Source organism: Pangasianodon hypophthalmus, chromosome 5 (genome assembly GCF_027358585.1).
Source record: "Pangasianodon hypophthalmus isolate fPanHyp1 chromosome 5, fPanHyp1.pri, whole genome shotgun sequence".
NCBI lineage: Eukaryota > Metazoa > Chordata > Actinopteri > Siluriformes > Pangasiidae > Pangasianodon > Pangasianodon hypophthalmus.
This window is the reverse complement of record NC_069714.1, coordinates 14,870,604-14,890,760: the sequence shown is the minus strand read 5'-3', so window position 1 is coordinate 14,890,760 and position 20,157 is coordinate 14,870,604. Positions and strand designations below refer to the sequence as shown.

At 38.8% G+C, this 20,157-nt stretch overlaps 1 protein-coding gene across 1 annotated transcript; it reads left to right on the top strand.

Annotated features, from left to right (window-relative positions):
* The first annotated feature begins 61 nt into the window (after nt 1-61).
* Nucleotides 62-19,869, top strand: si:ch211-269e2.1 (cohesin subunit SA-2). Its single transcript, XM_026912496.3, has 32 exons — nt 62-248; nt 1,613-1,708; nt 2,928-3,012; nt 3,221-3,385; nt 3,562-3,658; nt 4,396-4,472; nt 4,583-4,654; nt 4,777-4,981; nt 5,151-5,302; nt 5,498-5,571; nt 5,666-5,789; nt 6,076-6,174; nt 6,545-6,624; nt 6,737-6,844; nt 7,372-7,489; nt 8,004-8,121; nt 8,219-8,322; nt 8,745-8,837; nt 8,943-9,029; nt 9,426-9,626; nt 9,806-9,882; nt 10,527-10,614; nt 10,700-10,780; nt 12,111-12,203; nt 12,718-12,895; nt 14,317-14,456; nt 15,941-16,042; nt 16,849-17,003; nt 17,926-18,054; nt 18,226-18,431; nt 18,588-18,645; nt 18,806-19,869. The coding sequence occupies exons 2-32, from the start codon at nt 1,668-1,670 to the stop codon at nt 18,933-18,935; spliced, it is 3,537 nt and encodes a 1,178-aa protein (XP_026768297.2). The 5' UTR covers nt 62-248; nt 1,613-1,667; the 3' UTR covers nt 18,936-19,869.
* The last annotated feature ends 288 nt before the right edge of the window (nt 19,870-20,157 follow it).

The window sequence follows — 20,157 nt, the reverse complement described above, 5'->3', positions numbered from 1 at the left end:
TTAACTATTTTTAAAATGATAGGCACAATGTTTCCCATGTAGCTTGAGCATAATAACAGTCTTTCACACAATAATGATAACAGATAATCACCATGGGAGGATGGGGGTTACTACGTGTGACGCACTTCCGCACAGCGCGCGCTGGCATTGTTCAGGCACGAGAGCACTAGGTGGCGCGCTCCGGAGCCGCTGTTCACCTTCTCATGTCTTCAGCACAGAGTGTCTCAGGCCAGTATCACTCAGCACTGGTAAGAACATTTCTATATAGCGCTTTGTGTGTGTATACGCAAGCAGTGTAAACGTGCTGAAATCCTTAAGGGTTGTAAACTGAAAGGTTTACCAGTCAGTCAGTCGCATATAGCAGCAGGATATGCCATGGACAGTCATCTTAATATTTACTGTATTCAATTCACAAAATGAAGGCATCCGAGAAACGGTGCACTCCGTAAACTCTTCTGTTCCTGATTCATGTGTGGCTGGGGAAGACGGAAGAGCTTCTTTATTGTCTGGGGTTTTGTAGTGAACGCTAAAGGAAAGGGAAACATCAGGAAGAAGCTCGGGCTGAGTGACACTTACAGTGACCAATCAGATGTTTACTTTCTTTTTACTGACGCGGCTCTGACCACTGAGGTGTATTCTTCTCTAACAGCCGGTTTTCTGTTTTCACTCGTCGTGTTTACTAATAACAGCGACTACAGCCGATTCACGAGTGTGCCAGTATTCTCGCATTTTATTTACTTCTCACGCCACGGTCCCAGAAAACGCTGAACTTTTCCCGAAAATTAGCAGGGAACGTTTGTTTCCCCTTTGTTTTTGTTTTTTTGTTTTTTGTTTTTTCCCCTGGCGAACCAATTCATAACGTTCTGGGAACATTGTGTTTTGGTTTACAGTGTCAGTGCTGTTCCCATAGCCACTACTTTATATCTGCCATCTTTATCTTTACTTTATTCATTGTTGGTTTTGCAGAATACACAATCCCATATGTATTCATTCAATTTTGATTGGCAAAATACTTATAACTGGCCATTTACATAATTTAAAAACATATTAATCTAAACGGTCCGTCTGTATAAAGAAAATAAAACCCAAAAACAGCCTTTGGCAAACTTTGAAAACTTCCCATAAGAGAATGTTTCTGGAATGTTCCTGGAATGTTAGTTTGTGGTTACAGAAAACAGTACTGAAAAGCAGCCTGCTGTGGTGAACATTCCTCGTCAGTTGTCACATAACCATAAGTGAATGTTGTGTTTAAAGTTCCCAGAATGTTGTTTAATAGTTCCCAAAAAAATAATCAAAGTTATATGAATGCTAGGGGAGCGTTCTCTGAACTATAAGAAGCAACAAAACGCACACTTTATATTTCCGTAAAGAAATTTCCACGAAAGTGTGAACCAAAAAAAGTTCTCAGAATGTTTCAGGAACCAAAAACAAAGTTTTGGTTAACTGGTTACTGCAGTGTAGTCCATTTACACAACATATAATTACCTAATACTACACAGTTACAAAATAGCCCATTACAAATGTTATTAGCACATAGACACCACACTTTCTAATGTTGAAATGGAAGCACTATTTTAGATAACCACTTTGTGGCTCTTGTATTGTTCTACAGTGAATCAAAAGATGTGAAAACAGGAAGTCAATACCGCAAAATGATCTGAGAAGAGATGATAGCAGAACCAACCTTACTCTCGAGAACAGTGCAAAAGTAAGTGAGAAAATCTTTTGATGTATTAGGAACTCTGTTTTTTTAAATATATGTATATATATATATATACACACACACACACACACAGTACTGTGCAAAAGTCTTAGGCACATGTAAAGAAATGCTGTAGAGCAAAGATGCCTTAAAAAATAATGAGATTAAATGTTTCTACATTTAAAACATACTATAAAGAGCAGTAAACAGTAATAAATGAAACAAAGTAAATTTTTGGTTTGACGATCCTTCGCTTTAAAAAAAAAAATAGTAGTCTCAGGTACAATTTGTGAGTTTTATAAGGAAATGAGCTGTAAGTGTTACTGAGCATCTTGCAGAAGCAGCCACAGTTCTTCTGGAGACTTTGACTGTCACACTTGCTTCTTATTTTTGCAGCAAAACCCAGCAGCCTTCATTATGTTTTTTTGTCTGAAAAGTGGTCTCTTATGTAATATACTGCTTTCTTTACTGACATACAAACATTGGTAACATTTAATTTTGTGCTGGAAAACTAATGTTTGGAAATCTAAAATGTTTTTGTACTGAATCGATAATATAGAAGTCATAAAATAAAAATCTATAACAAAGTTTTTACTAAAAATAGAAAGACTTATGCACAGTACTGTGTGCATATATATATATATATATATGTATATATATATATATATATATATATATATATATATATATATATATATATATATATATATATATATGCACACAGTACTGTGCATAAGTTTTATATATTTTAATAAGTGCATATATTTTACAGTTTATAATTCCAAGAAGTTAAAACAAGAAATGTGGCTATAGAAAGACAGCAATCTAAAACATAAACCAAAATCAACAGAAAAATATATATATGTTTTTTTAACCCTCTCTGTCTATAGCCCTTAATTCACATCTGTCATGTTATGACAGATGTCACAGGAAGAATTTACATTACATTCAAAATGGGACAGGCAAACTTTTGAATTGATTTTTTTTTTTTACTGGCATCTGTGAAGCCCAACACACTAAAAAACAAAACAAAACAAAACAAAACAAAAAAAAAACAAAAAAAACCAAACCAAAACAAAAGCAATATAACCCACATTTCTTTGTCTTCTTCATTAAGGGTATGCAAACATTTCACTCAACCGTACATAATAAACACATTGTATTTAACTACTAGCTATGGTGTATTTTGTGAGTAATTAACCATGTGATGAAAACATTTTTAAAGAGAGAACACTAGTGTTGATGTCTCTTCCTGCACATCTGTGAATCATGCCTCTGGTGTGAGAAATGAAAACAGAAAGAAGAATGTGGTAAGTGATACTGTATTTCTAATCTATCATCCAAGTTCTGCATATGTCCAGTTCATGGAAACACTACTTATATTACGATAAAACTTTAAGTAATAACTATGCGGTATTTCACAATCCTTTTCTACCAAAACACACTGATTAATATTTTAAAGCTCTTGCCTAAAAGATATGTGACTGTTGCATTTGTAATGTGGACTTTTTTGTGTAGAGAGGGAAGAGGAAAGCCCGAGATGGCTCAGAGAATGCTAAGCAGAAGCTCTCAAAGACCAGCCATGGTACCCTGGGCAGAGCAGAGAATGAGCAGCTCAAACATGGAGACATGGAAGCCTTCACCTTGTTCGAGGTGGTCACTATGGGCAGGAGCGCCATGCAGGTACATGCTGATGACCTTCATTCAGGAATAAATGCTTGATATTTGGCTATACCAGTTCAAATCCTAGGTTGACTACTTTGGGTTTTTTTTTTTGTATTGTTATTGTCTATTTTAGCTTGAGGTTGTTCGGAGGCATGTTTTGATTATAGTACTTATGTTCTGAATCTCATCCAAAGGCCGTGGTTGATGACTGGATTGAGGCTTATGGTATGGACAGAGAACCAGCCCTGCTTGACCTCATCAGCTTCTTCATTCAGTGTTCAGGATGCAAAGGTAAACATTCACTGAGTTTGTATGAACATTCCTGACATTTCCATAGTCTTCATTCATCAGTTTCCTAAATGTCCTCCACATTGTCTGATGGTCATAGGTGTCAGCTCTGATAAGTTTAAACACATACGCTAAACACTTGGGTAAGGGTGATGTAAATAATTATTTCAGTGATTTTAACTGCCGTAGTATCTATGCACAATTTTGGCCTTCTTTGCTCCAGTGACATTCATTTTTGAGGCGAGCTTAGCTAGGTCCCAAATCACATACTAGCAGACTAAATAGTATAGTAAACTAGTATGCCCTATATGGTATATATGGCCTTGATATAGGTGTAATTTTGCCATTCTATTTAGTGTGCTAATATGTGGTTTGGCACGCAGACTGAGACAGAAGGTGAATTTGAGTGACCAGACAGCTACATAGCTACACAGCCATTTCCCACTAGAAGCAGGAAAACAACTGATTTTTATTGTCAGATGGGTGCTTTTGTATACGTTCTGTAGCTAAATATGTGTGGCTACTGACAATATCACACTAGCCAGGCGATGCTAGGGAAACCATGGTGAGTAGTGCTGTGAGGAGAAATACATTTGCTCTGTCAAAGTAGAGGGTAAACCTCTAGCAATATTATTGTAATACCTGGGTTGTTATGAAATTGTATGACATCACAAATTTGTAAACTATACACACCCTCAAGTTGGTGCCTATGCTGATAGTTTGAATGCTAATTTCTCTAGGGGTAGTAACTGCTGAGATGTTTCAGAGCAAGGAAGATTCAGATGTCATGAGCAAAATGGTGGAGGACCTGGATGAGGTGTGATCTGATTTCCAAAGCCTTCTCCTTCTCTTGGGTTGTATTATGTTCAGTATGTATGTGCTTTTTTTAAAGACAAATGTTACAGCTCTTTGGATTACAAATTGCAGAGCTCAGGTTTGCAGTATAAAAGGTTTCTGGCGTTTCCATGGATACTGACTGTAACATGGCCCATGGACATTGTGAGTGTAAATTTTACTTTGGAGACTATAGCACTTTTTCACTTTTATTTAGCACTATATTATTAGCAAAATAATTATTCTATAGACTTGTCCTGTCTTATCTTTTCCTTTCTCCTTCTCAGGAGAATGGCGAGTATCCTCTTGTTATGTCTGGTCTGTACTGGAAAAAGTTCCGCTCTCACTTTTGTGAGTTTGTCTCAGTGCTGATATCACAGTGTCAATATAGCGTGATCTTTGACAACTACCTCCTGAATACACTCATCTCTCTGCTGACTGAGCTCTCAGCATCACATATGCGTGCCTTCAGACACACGTGCACACTGGCAGGTAAGTCTCCAAACACTGACTCTCATTGTCTGAGCCTGTTTGAGTCTCTCTGCGTCTTGTAGCATATCTACCACCTATCTGCAAGGATAAAGCAGGGGTGGAGTCGAATGTTCATGAGTGAAACGTCTGCTCTCTGATTTTGTCTCTCTATCCTCATGTGGTCCTGTAGCAGTAAAGTTGCTCAGCGCTCTAGTGAATGTGGCACTCAACCTCAGCATTAGTGTGGAGAACAACCAGAAACTCTGTGAGGTTGAGCTGGCCAAGATGTCCAGCAAGCGAGCCTCACCACGCCTGGACAAGATCCAGAAGAAGATTACTGAGGCGAGGCCATGACCCTCTGATTGCTCTATAGTTTGTGTATCATTTTCCTTTGTTTTCATCATTGGTTAATTCTTTTTAACCAATGGGTGGGTAAATGTCACAATATCCAATAGTATATTTTTTAAAAGCTGTGAAGTGAGATATGCTGAACTTGAAATGAAAGTTTCTGAAATTTGAACCTTTATACTGTTTCAGTTGAAGGATAGAAAGCTTGAAATAGAAGATATGATGGATGCTATTTTTAAAGGAGTTTTTCTTAAAAGATACAGGTAATCTAATTATTTATTATTGCCTTCAGATCTTCTTTTCCCGTGCATACACCTTCTGTTTAATGAAAGTGTTTTGCCTGTCCTATTTTGGCAGAGATGTGATACCTGAGATCAGGGCTATCTGTATAGAGGAACTGACTATGTGGATGAAGCTTTACAGTGCAGTGTTTCTTAATGATACCTGTCTGAAATATGTAGGATGGATGATGCATGACAAGGTGAGTCTCTGTTATAATTGAAATTGTTTCTATGTAAAGAATGCTGACTATGCTTTCTTGATTGAACGAAGTGTAACTGTATAGCTTTTAGGCTGATTTAGCAAATCTGCAGTGTCCTGTTTTCTGTGGATGAATACACAGTTGTACTGAATTAAATTCAGCTTAAACAAAGACAGAGGCCTTAACTGCTACATTTTAACAACTTGTAACTGGCTTACATGCATTTGTACAGTCTTTTTGGGGGACTGAGAGGTTTGTTACTTTACTTCATGTGTTATTTTCACAGCAACCTGATGTGCGCTTGAAGTGTGTGTTGGGTCTGCAGGGACTTTATCAGGATGTTAATCTTAGCTCCAAAATGGACCTTTTCACCAGTCGATTTAAGGTACTATCTGTTTCAGCTTCTAGTGTTGTAAAGAATAAAATACACAGGAGGGATGCTGTAGGAAAACATTAATTGGGTGATGGTGTGATGTAGCTCGACGCTAAGCTGAACCGGAAAAAAATCTTAGCAAGTAAAAATATTTCGCATATAGACAGATTTATCTAGGATTTCCTGTTACATATATGATTGCACTAAACTAAATATAAGATTGGCATAGTTCAGCTTTCCTGAGCTACTACATATTTATCTCATCACATCACATCGCTTGAGGTGGTTCTCAGAAAGGATAGATAGTGGATAGTGAAGGATAGTGTTTAGAGAAGGCTGGCTGCTGGTTGCGAGGTTAACTGAGTGTTGTGTTTTTCCACAGGAGAGAATGATCTCCATGACCTTGGATAAGGACCACGAGGTAGCAGTGCAGGCAGTGAGGCTGCTGATGGCCGTTGCCCAGTGAGTCTTTCTTTCTCTATCATTTTACCTTCCTCCAGAACCCTTATTAGCTCAAGCACATACTGGATGTTATAAAGCAGGCTGACCATCCAAACTGTTTTCACTGTGGCAGGTCATGTGATGATGTGCTGAGCCAGGCTGACTACAAGCACATATTTCAGTTTGTATACTCTACTCATCGACCAATTGCAACCATGGCAGGGGAATTTCTCTTCACCAAGTGAGTGCAACTGAATAATGTTTGTAGACAGGAAGAGTCGACTATAGAGATACTGGAAATATGGAAAGCCCATTATGTTAGAGTCATGTATAAATCTTATCTAACCTTAATTAACTTTATTTACAGGATTATTTACAACATTAACAAACTATGTACTTTAAAATTAATACGGCATAAATAATTAAAGCTTATATTATGTATTGATGTTTCAGCATTAACCAATGTCAGAAATTGTCAGTATAACAGTATTAAAAGTCTTAATTAATGTTTGCAGTAGTTAATAACTCATACTTGAGGCTATATGATGGGTGCCAATATGTATATCTGGTTACCAATGCGGACAAAATAATCATTAGTTAATGAAAGTATATTTAGTTAACACTTAAGCAAGCATTAATTGATACAGCCATTAACTTTGCTATTTCTTTGATAGTTCAGTGTTATTCTATAATTGATATATTAAAATGCATTAGCACTACAACTACTGGTGACTACTGGTTATGGAGCATTTTAAGATGTTCTCTCAGGTTACTCAGTAAACCGGCAGTGACAGTGATGAGGGCAGGAGCATCAGAGGAGGACAGACACAGAGAGCTCACCCTGGCCCGGCTCCGAGCCCTTATTCAGTTTCACACTGAGAACCAGGTAGTTATGGTCAATAGATCTTTACGGTACTTTTGCATATTGTTGCAAGTCTGAATCTCACCAAAGCACTGCCTTCTGTGGATGAAAGTCCATCAGAGCTTAATTGGCCCTGCTCTGTAAGTGGAAAGGATGGAGTTGACTTCCCTGCTCACGTAGATTAGAGTGATATTAGAGTAACACTACATGTCGAAACATGGACATATGTTAGCTGTTGTATACAGAACAGCGCAATTAGAGTCTCCTCCAAGTACATTTAGCTGCCATGTGATGCTACATAAGCAGCACCTCCAAAAGATGTGGTGGCTTAACATGTGTTTACAGGAAGCTTGGGTTAGCCCTCACCTTCCTTAACCTTCCCAGTCTGGTAGCTATCAGGTGATAAGGGTGACTATAGTAGGCAAGAATTGGCCATGATTTTTGGAGGAAAACTGGGGTGAAGCCATTAGCATGGTGCAAGAAAATCTGTTGTTTTATCAGTGTTTAATATTTTTATGGTTCCTATTGTGTGATGCAGTTGCACCAGCACGTGCTGTATCTGGTGGACAGTCTGTGGGATAGTGGTGGGTCTCTGCTGAAGGACTGGGCCTTTTTCACCTCTCTGCTCACAGCTCAACCTTCCTCATTGGAGCAAGGCTAGTACTTTCCCCTGTAGTGAGTCCAGCCTTGGTAACACTATTTTTCTCATATTTTAACCTATTGTGTGATTGTATATGTCTGTTTGTTACACAGCTTTGAGCAGCACTGAGGAAGCTCTGGTGATTGAGATTCTTTCGGCGTCAGTGAGGCAGGCTGCTGAGGGACCTCCACTAGCAGGGAGAAGCACTGGGAAGAAAGTTAGTTCTGCTTTCCTTCATCTTCACTTAGCTCACTTCACTCATTTAGCTGTAAGGACATTTAACTTGGATAGGGGAACACACCTGAGATTCCTTTTTAAAGTCTCGTCATTGCTGTGAGCTTATGATTATTACGTTTTTGCATGCTTAGTGACACTGATTATGATATTTTTATGGCAGTGACAACAGCTCCAGTTCAAGATTAGCATTAACACATAAAGGAATACTTTTATTCAATACTTTTAATTTTTCTTGGATTTTACTTAATTTTGCTGCAATCAGTTTCTTCCTCATGGATATCTGCTTTAGATGTTCACATTATCATTTTGCTAATAAGTTATTGAGATGTACCTCTATATGTGTAAGTGTGTATGTAGAGTGTGAAGTAGACTGATTATGAACATGCTGTTATTGTGCTTTAGGTGATCAGTACAAAAGAGAAGAGGTTACAGACAGATGACTGTGCAAAACTTACAGAACACTTCTTAAAGGTGCTACCTGATCTGTTATCCAAGGTGAGAAACGGGCCCAAGGATTTGTTATACTCTCTCTCTGTACGCAGTAAATTGTGTTCATTTAATTTCAGCTGTGATCATCTTCATCTGCCTATGTATTTCTAGTACTCAGAAGATGCTGAAAAACTTACATCTTTCCTCAAAATACCTCAGTACTTTCAAATGGACGCTTGTGGCGATGAATACACAGAGGTTAGTCATTTTTGTTAGTATATTTTTGTAAGTACTACTTACATGTTAAAGGATTCAGGAAGGTTAACATTATTGATCCAGTCTTAGCAGCAACATATAGGAAGATATTCTACATAATGAAATGTTTGATCAGTACATGTCTGCATGTTGTAGACTTCTATTTAATACCTTTCAGTGTGCATTTGGTCAAATTTTGGACAAGTCTATTAAAATATGTTAAAAACTGAAAATACTCAAAAAGGAAGCTTTCATTATACCTAGTTCTAATGATGTAAAAGTCAAAACACTAATCCCTGTTTCAGCACTCTTATAGAAATATGTTTAATAAATATGGTAGTGTGCCCTATAGAGTGTCCTCTGCTGGTCAGCATGTGTCACTGTTTTGTGTGGTTGTAGTCTGTGCAGGCACTACTCACTGGTTTGGAGGCTGCAGTGGATTCACACACAGAGGCAGCACTACTAGAAGCAGCTGTTCGCTCATACCATAACCTCTGTGCAAATGATTCACACTGGCAGCACCTGGCAGCTTCTGCCATAGGCCAACTCAACCAGCGCTGGACACACACACTGGAGTCATGCTTAGGAGAGGCAGTCATTGTGAGTATTGTACAGCACATGCACAGTAGATGGCATATGTCTATTTCATAAATCAGCCAAAGCCTGTGCACTCAAATCTGCACTGGTATCTCCATTACCTTGATGAATAAAGGCCATAGAGTTGTTCAGTAGGACTGGGAAAGTGATACCAACTACAATATCACTCTTTTGTTTTTTAGGATGGAACTTTCATTGGAGATGGAGACAAAAAGGAAGAAATTCTGTCCACTTTGAAAAAATTAACTGCTTTCAACAAGTAAGAATGAACTTTTTTCAGCCTAAGCTCTCTTCTGAGAAAATAACAGAAGAGCTGTTTATTCCAAACTCAATTGAAAATGAAATGAATGAATAAAAACCTAAGTGCTAACTTAGGTTTTTAACTTCAATCTAACCTAACTTGTTAAGTTCTTTTAACTTTCAGAAATTTGCGATATATAACACAAATTCAGCTTCATTCATCTTCAGTAACTGCTTTATCCTGGTCAGGGTTGCTGTATTTTCATAACATATAACCAGAAATGTGTCCCTCAAAAAGGTTAGTCCTGTTTCTGGAAGAATGAGTAATACAGATTTGGAGCTTAATTTGTAAATACACTGAACTGAAGAATTCATGAAAGCTTTCAACAAAAAAATATATTTTGCATAAATGTTAATTGACTTCCTCAACACCTGCACTATGAGTGAGTTTTAAGTAAACAGGTTTTCTATTCTGTTGCTGTACAATTAAATATGTCCATTATTGGCCACACTGATGCAGTAGATAGAGATTAGGTTGAAAAAACAATGAGGTGTTTTATTAAGGTTAGATATTATCTACTACATGTCCAACCTTAAAGAACCTCACAACATTTTTCTCTCATGTGGAGTCTGGCTCATACTCTTGGTATCATTGTTTCTCAGTGCTCAGGACCTGACTAAATGGGGCACATATGAGCTGGTCTCAAAGCTCCTTGTAGTTGAGTTAGAGCACGGAGGTGTGCCAGTAGAGGTAAGATCACTTATTACAACGGTCTCTTACTGTGAGCAGCCTGTTTCCAGTGAACACTCAACTTTCTTCTGTGTGCTGCTTTCAGATGATCACTGAGGCTCTGCGTTGTGTCTGCTGCTGCATCCTGTGGAACCTGAACAACTTTGGAGAAGGAGTGACCTCCAGGGTTAGTCATCAGCTGCTCTGACATTCTTCCTTAAGCTCAACCTCACCATGCTGTGACTCTCTCCTCTTTGTCATTGGCATCAGATCTAGAGACGTGAATGCTAATATTTACACTCGGGCAAAGTTTGGAGTGATAAATTAACCAAGCCTTTCAGGTGTGTATGACTTAGTGTCTACACAATTCCCATATGATCCATCACAAGCAACATGTCCTTTAATTCTGCTACATTCCATTTGAAATATCAGCCGTGATGCCCTCAAAGGCCCTGGGTTGTGTCCACCGGATTTTAATAACCAAGAGAAGCCTGCAATTGATCATGAGGCATTAGGAAAAAGAGTAGGTTCAGGTGATGGATTATAGGGGGTGTAATGGCTACCTTCTTGTGTGAAGGCTCCTCTGCTAATCTCTAATGTGACGTCGTTATTAAGCCCATGTTTCCATGCGGTGCACAAGGTAATCATATTTCCCGACCCCTAACCTTTCCACACAGAGATATTGATGGCCATTAAGAATGCTGTAGGTAAGAGAGCAACATTAAAATCCTTCACTTGGGGGACTCGCACCCGAACGAGTGCTTTCACTCTCCGACCCCCTCATCAATAACTGCCAGTGTGGGCTGTAATTTGAGACCCAGGCGGTGACTTTGGCCCAATCTGCAATTCTAATGTCAGTGGCATTTGACTTGGGAACGAGGGCGAATTTGAGTGAGAGGAGCTGCTGGGGGAAAACAAGATGAGTTCAGCAGAAAATTGGGATATTGTCCGATTAAAATGAGTCATTTGGCTGAAATGAGATTTGAACGGCAGTTCCTCCCTGGAGCCAGGCACATGTGTATAATTATGAAAGAATGGTTTACATGAGGGACCAGCAGTGCTGCTACTAACAATGCTTTTGTCAAGTCCACATTCAGTAAGGGCTCCTCCATCAGCTTCTATTATTTAGCTTAATTGTGCTCTCACCTTCCCTGTCTCCACCTCACTCCTATGATGCACACTGTTCTCTTATGCCACAAAAAAGCAAAAATATATACAAATACAAAAAATATATCACTTTTTTTATATCAGCTTGTCAAATGAGGCAGGAAGGGCAGAGAAGATGGAGGCAGGATGGATAAGGCCACCTGTGTTGCTGTGGTTGGGAAGCTCAGGGCAGATGAAAAACTGAAGCACCATTTGAAAACACATTCAACACAATTAAAATATTGTCAAACCTATTAGGAATGTGTAATAGGTAAAACCCAATTACTAAAGTTCTGTAAATGGAATGTATAATGAATAACCTGTGTTATGATTCCAAATATCTGCTTGTGTGCTTGTGTGTGTGTTTGTAGGAGTCAGCTCTCCGTCAGAGAAGTCAGCTACGAGCTTTTTGTGAAAAATGCCACCGATATCTTTCACACATGGAGCAGGTGGTGAGAGAGCAGGTACAGTCATCCTTCACACCAACGTATTCCTTTCTCCTCTTTTACCTGTGTGCTTACATTTAACCCTGTGGGTCTTACTTTGAGATGTGATATGTTAAATGCCTCATGTCCTTCAGAGCAGCATATACGAAATGTGGATACATAATTTATAATAACATGTTTAAAAAATTTCCTGTTGAATGAGCATTGCTCTTACTTTCAGTATATTATTTGTTATGCATGTCTGTAATAAGCCAAGGATCTGTCATAAGTGCCACAAAAGAGACTAAAGCAAATAACAGGCTGTGCTATAAATAAAGTTGTATATAAAGATTGAGGATCTTAATAGTGTACAGTTTTGTAAAATAAAACTAACATCTTGAATTTGAAACTAACCCAATCCTATCCCTTAACCACTATTATTAAATGAATCTTTACTGTTATATTTGACAACTGAATAGTTGGTATTCAGTGCTTCTTGCTGTACTCTATAGTAAGTCTAACATATGTTTCTGTGTCACTATTCCTCATATAGGCATTTATGTGTTTGAGTGATGTCCTCGTAGCCCACAGTTACCAGCTACAGATGTGGGATTCATCAGCAGGTGCTCCTCTGCTCTACACTCCTGAACCCAGACTGCAGAAAGCGCTGCTTAGCTTCATCCTAGAGCATGTCTTCACCAGCCCAGAGCCACACGGCCACAGCAGCACTGGTAGCCCTGTCCTCCCTCTGTCCTCCCTCTGTCCTCTCTATTTAACAATGCGTATTTGTGAGACACTGTTATGATTTACGCTCAGATAATAAATGCTAGAAACTCTTACTGCTTTGTTTCCAGTAGATGGCAGTCTGCCTCCAAGTTACATTACACAGAGTGACAGTAGAGTACGGACTGGTGCTTACACACATTCATAGTCATTCTCACCCGGTTAAAGACAACAGATTGTTTAGATATGGAAATAAATGGCTTATACACACCCAACACAAGCCAAATCAGTCAGCACAAATTCATGGACCTGAATTAAGGATGAAATATTTTATATCTCACTAGTGGGCCAAAGCTTGGAAGAACGCTTTTTTACATACAGTGATCTGTTTACTTACAAATGTTTTTTAACTGAGTGTCTGCAGAAGTAGCAGACATTCATCTGTATTTTGCAATGAAAATTAATTTACTGTTCACTGCAACCATATACACCTGATTTTCACATTCATATGCATTTGAACACCCAATAACCTGAATCGGGGTGTTAAATAAGGAGTTTGTAAATCATTAATTAGCAGGTCAATGTAAGAGACATTAGAGTCAGAGTACACTACTGCAAACCAGTTGAGCATTGAAAAACGTATTAAAATGTATTCACAAAATGACTAGATGTTTTGTGAAGTACATTTGAAAGCCTAAAAATCATTCATATAAATGTCTTAAAAGCTGTGCTTGACTTGATGGAGTAAGCCTTACTAATTTAATATGTGTATTAAGGTTTCCTGAAGCAGATGAATAGACTTCAGCGCACCGCTATGTGAAGACCACATCTTCATGAATGTGATCTAAACGAGTGAAAAAAACCCACAAATGATGACATGCCTTCTATCAGTCATCAGTTAATTTACTTTATAAATCATCATATCATCTTGCGTATACAGTATAAGCTATTCATCTATACTATGCATTATTCTGTAAATGTTATTCAGTGCTTATACTTAAGACTAGATGTATACAGAAATATTGGCTACAACACAGCATGATGAAAGGCATATTATTTTTGTTTTTTTTTTTAGGAAATAACATTCATTGGTTATTTGATTACCAACCACAAGAGACTTGAGCAAACTCGGTTGGTTCCTGACCTGACTGGAATTAATAACCCTTTGAAAATATGATATGGGTTTTGGATTGTGACATAATCAAAAGCAATTTAGCAATTTGATTTTCATACATATCTTTTCACTAGAGTGATGATTCAGGACTGACCAGGTTTAAGCCTGACACATGTTTTTCTGTAGGAAAATGTGTTTAACTGCCCCTCACCCCTCACTTATAAGGTTTTGGAGCTGAGTAGCTGAGTAGAATGGTTATACTCATCGTTATCCCACCAGCATTATTTGACCTCTTTGTGTGTGTCTGTGTTTCAGGCAGTGAGACTAAGGGTGGGGTGACCTGGCTGGAGGACTTGCACAAGCGGAGGAATCTGTTGGCTGCCTACTGTAAACTGATAGTGCACAGTGTGCTTGAGATGAGTATGGCTGCTGAGATCTTCAAGCACTACATGAGGGTATGGCCCATTCACTGCTGTGGCATAGCACCTGTCCAATTCTCCTTTAAAGCCATCAAGTATGATTATTGAATAGCTGCAAATAAAATGTGAATTAAATATTATCAAATGCTAAGATTAAGGAAATCTGTTGTATAGTTTTGGAAAATCTATTAAAAGTAATTCAATGACAAGATTAAAAATAGGTTTTCACATTTTTCTGCACTGGTTCCAGCAGCTGTTCCTGATTATTTAGGATCTATGTTTGGAAGGATATACAGCAAGTTTATAAATTACTGTCAAATGGCAGTGAGCACATTATTGTATTAGTTTAAAAAAATGACACTTTTTCTCATAAGTACACCAGTTTACAATTTAGAATTTATGAGTTGACCAGGATGAATGTACAGCACTCTGAGTGTGTGTGTGTGTGTGTGTGTGTGTGCATAAAAGTGTAAGAGTGTATGACATGCTGACATGTTTGGAATGCCCATCCGCCCTGGCTGTGGCAGAGCCAGCAGTCTATCATCAACATTCTTCTTGATCTTCTTGATTTACACACACGTGTATACACACACATACACACACACACACACAGCTGCCATAATGAACGATGCCTTTCAAAGTCAAGCAAATGACAGAAAGTTGGCACCCAGCTGCAACCCTGTATTTGCTCTACTTCCTGTTTTTGGAAGGCTCTCCAACAACTGTTCACTTCTTTGAGCTATAAAATGTTTGCCAGTTTCATGATCACTTCCTTCCGCTCAAATAGGTTTTTAAAGGCAAATGCTGCAGTGCTAAAAGGCGGCTGTTGTGTGGGATGGAATGTTGTGTGGGATAGTTATATGTCTGGGTGGGTTAAGGATAAGCCACTAGTCTAGACCTTCTCAAACTACATGCTGATACAGTGTTAATTCAGTGCACTAGTCTGCAGCAGCCACTGAGGTCATTTTATAGAGGATTTGTCAGGTCAGGAGCATCTTTTCATAACAGAGACACGGGCTCATAATTTCTCTGGCCGAGAGGGCAGGAGGGCCAGACTTCTTGATCTAATGCTGATAGGTCCTAGTCCATGTCAGACAGCAGGGCAGCACAGATCTACTCTAGCACTGCAGGTATTATTTATGTCAGTGAAGGCTTGTGATGTAGCTTGTAGAGGAGGGATGGACAGCTTAAGATCTTACTGATGGCTTCTTGACAGGTGTGGGGCAGGTGAGAGAATAAGGGTGATTTTGTGCTACCAGTTGACTAGTGAAAGGTTTCACAAACTTTTTGCCATCAGGAACCACTTCTAGTGCAATTCCAGTTATATTATCTCTGCAATTTTAGGTGCTTTTGTTGCAAAAGTTCCATCTCTATGCTCACACATTATAATACTGGTGATACACTTTGTACCTGTTGCAGATCTATTATCTGGGGATAATATTTTGTTGATTCACTGTACTGGCTTGAGATTTAGGAGCCTCGATGCAGCAACACTCACTACTATTCTCTTTTCTCCACAGTACTACAATGACTTTGGCGATATTATCAAAGAAACTCTGAACCGCACCCGACAAATGGACAAGATTGAAAGCGCACGCACCCTGGTTCTGTGCCTTCAGCAGGTATCATATGCAACTCTCTTTCCATCTTCTGTTCCAGTAATCTCAGGTCCTTAGAGTCCCTTGTGCATTGATGGGCCTCTGCAGCTGTCAGCATCTCACAGACACAAAGCCCCTCCACCAGTATGCCCTCTGTGGAATGCTCTAGCAGCTCCTTCATTCTCTGAATTGCTTCATGGTAGATCTGTGTACAAAGTGAAACTGATAAGGGGAAGTAGTAATCAGTCACATTATTTACACCAGCTCTTGCCCCTGAAGCCCAGTTCATCGCAAAACTGCCTGACATGTCTATCTCACACATGCTACTAAACAGAAATTATTCCATTTTACTCGTTTCAATTCATACCACCTCTGTGTGTCAAGAGACACCATAAAATGTTATACTTATGTAGCTTGTAGCAAAGAATACAGTAATGATGTTCATTATACCAGCACGGGATCACAAACAAACACAAATATGCTGTTTGTTCACTGTTCCACTGCCTCATATGATGTTCCCACACTCACAGTTCCACTGATGTTGGTCATTGTGTTTCTTGCTAAAAACAAAGCACTGTTGCTCTTTTCCTGTTGGTAGCACTTAAAAGTTACACTTACATTAAGCACACATTACATTACGTCATTTTTGTATGTTATATCTGATGTAAATTTTTGGTGAGACCCAAGACAGTATGAATTTCTACAATACAATCAGTTCATTACTGTCTGCATTAGGAATTCAGCACAGACACAAAATTAGGAGCAGTTATTGCATCTACATTAATGTGAATGGGGAGGGGTCATACTGACACACATCTCACTGTGTGCAGCTGTACCTGCGGTTGAAGCAGGAGCAGGACACAGGGAGCGTGTGCAGTTCAGAAGTGCAGACCTACAGCAGCATCAAAGAGCTGGCCAGACGCTTCTCGCTCACCTTCGGCTGGGATCAGATCAAATCCCGCGAGTCTCTGGCCATGATCCACAGGTACCACAGTTCAGTCTCTACAGCAGCACAGGCTGGCTTGCTGATCGGTTGGGTTAATGATGAATTAATTCATCATTATCGTACATACTTTTATTCTGGCAATATTTTGTATGTAGTTTTAAGTAGGCATGTAAGAGTTAACAGCCAGCCACATGTCCTGCTATGGTGGAATGATATTTCCTCCACCAAGTCTGCTATATTTTTAATAATGGGACATTGTAGCTGGCATTACCTTGCTTACATGACCAGAACAAAGATGTTTTATGAACTCATAACTGAATGACTGTTAATAACTTAGTCTTATCTTTTATTTCATTATTGCTTGCAGGGAGCTCAAGCTAAACAGATTGCTCATAAAAATTAAATTCATTGCTTTCCACTGAGATTGAAACTCAGTAGTGCTTTTAAATCGAAACTGATGTTAAAATCCATGTCATTCTTTTATTCAGTGCTGCTTAGCAGTGTGATAGAAAAGAGATTATGTATTCAGTTCGAATCAGTTCAGTCTTATTTGTATGCCACTTTAACAGCAGACATTGAACAAAGCAGCTTTACAGAAATCTGGATGTAGAGTTACAACCCTGAGCCAGAGGTCATAGCAATTAAAAATTCCCTGAGATGGCATGAGGAAGAAAACCTTCGAGGAACCAGATTCAAAATGGAACCCATCCTCTTCTGGATGATAGATAGTGGGATTATAAATCATTATAGTACACAAGTGTAGAAGAGTAAAGACAAACAGTACTATGTGATATACAGCATACAGGTCATGCTGTTATTTAGGGTCTTTCGTGGGCTACACTGATTTCACAACATGGAATTTTGAATGACAATAAACAAGTCAAGCTGGACACTAACATGGCTATGGCATCATGTACAATTTCTCTCCAAGCCATGGTGCTGTGTTTTTGTTTCTTTGCAGGGATGGCATTGAGTTTGTTTTCCAGGGTTTTGTTCAGCAGTCAGAGAAGCACTCGCCGCCGTACCTCTCTTACCTCACCATCCTCAGCGAGTTCTCCAGTAAGCTGCTCAAACCTGACAAGAAGACCATGTGAGTGAATCAACTCTGCAGAGAAAGAGCAAGCAGCGCTATGTACAGTGTGGGATTTGACTCAGGGAGCATAGCTGTATTTGTATAATTCATTTTTGGTAAAGATAGCCTATATTTAGCAAATATTTAAATTCTAACTAAACAGGCTGTTGTCTCCGTTTCCCTTGTCAGATATAGCTATCTGCAACGGTACACTGGTGAGCAGAGCATCAGTAACAGGGAGGAGTGCTGGATGCCTCTCATCTATTACAGAGCGTCTCTCCAGGGCACAGCTGAGGGAGAAGACGCCGTGTCCTTCATCAGCTCTGACACTAATAAACAGCTCTCACTCAGTAATCGTTCCAGATCGCCCTCCACCAAACCGGCTGCATCTGAAGGTACGACAAGTCACAAAGTCAATACTGAGTCAGCAGTTTTACTGCAGACACTGACATACTACTACATTATGTCCTGACTTTAAGGTACAGAAAGTGCGAAACGTCCTCAGTAAATCATCTTTGACCACAATTACAAACTCCTCTCTGTATTTACAGGAGAGCTGCGAATCTCACAAGCGTGTACAGAAAATAAAGGGAGCAAACAGCTGAAAAGGTGAGAGGTGATGCGTACTGAGAGCATGAAATCCAGTCATCACACAAGTGTATGATGTGATAATCAGTTAATGCGCTTAATGAATAAAAATATTAACATCTTTAACACACATGATTAATAAGAGACATTTCTGACGCCAGTTCTGTTTTCCTCTGAGCAGCCAGGAGCTGAGAGTTGCAGAACAGTTCGCTGTACTCAGAGAGCAGCCTGAAAGCAGGGGAACAGTTGATATCCAGCCAGGGGTCACTGCTGAGGAAGTGGACGTGGACACAATAGAAATAGACATTTGATGTCCTCATGAAAGTCTGTTCGAAGATGTTCATTGACGGTAATGCGAATGACAGAGTGTTCAATGTGCCTAAGATGTTTCCTCTTCATACTCCATATGACCTCATTCAATATATTAATAATTACTGTAAACAGTGATGTAATGCCTTGGTGCTAAAGACATTAATTATTGGTTTTACATTGCATAATTTCTTTTTGTTCTCATCTAAACCAGATCTAAGCTAAAGATGATAGAATGTGCATTTTGTCTTCTTTGCTGTTATAATACATTGGGCACGTTTTTTTTCCTCTGAAATACATGAAGCTAGCCACTGTATCTTTTCAAACTGCTGCTCATGCTACATCACAGTACATCGTAAAACACTCGGGGGGAAAGTGCTATCTGCCCTCTTTCACGCACGCACGCACACAAGCACGCAAGCACACAGAGCTGTTTAAATGACAATTTTTTATGTATGAGTGTACATTAGCTAGATGTGCTGTCTTAGCACTGACTTAATTACTTTAATGAGCTGAACTTTAAAACCTTTGACCCATCTTTGGCATATATGATTCCATATAAAACCCACTGTATATTTTTTATGATTCTAAAACAGTGAGAGAGAATTAGGAAATCAGGACGGTTACATTCCTACATTGCAGGTAAGCTATACCCAGTGTCCATATAATCCACTATACTGTTCTCCATCATTTTGTCTGTTCTTTGAAATGTTTGAAATGATATTAGGAAATGTTTAATATTTGGGTATGACCCAAACCAAACTTTATTTCTTTTCAGTTTCAGATTAATGTTCACATATTTGTTTGCATTGTATAGATATACAGCTTGTATTTAATATTCACTTTCCACTGTCATTTCTTTTATTAAAAAAAAAAAAACAGTTGTTTTTTCTGTCCAAATCTCTACAATAAGCACTTAACTAGAGAGAATAGTCATGCACAATCATTGTTCAGCTCAATCTCACCCAATATGTAATATTAGAATCTAATCTAAATACACACAACTGACCAGGTTCAACCTACAGTAGTATACTATGATTTTAAGCCAATAATGGCACCCCCTCCTCCACTGAATAGATATTTCAATACTGCAATTAAATGCACAATTCTGGACACTTACTGTATAGAAAAATACCTTAACATACCGGTCTTCTCACACAGGTTCAAATAATCTGCTAAAGTTATGTTTAGGTAAAGGTAAAGGTAAAGGTTTTCACAGCTGTC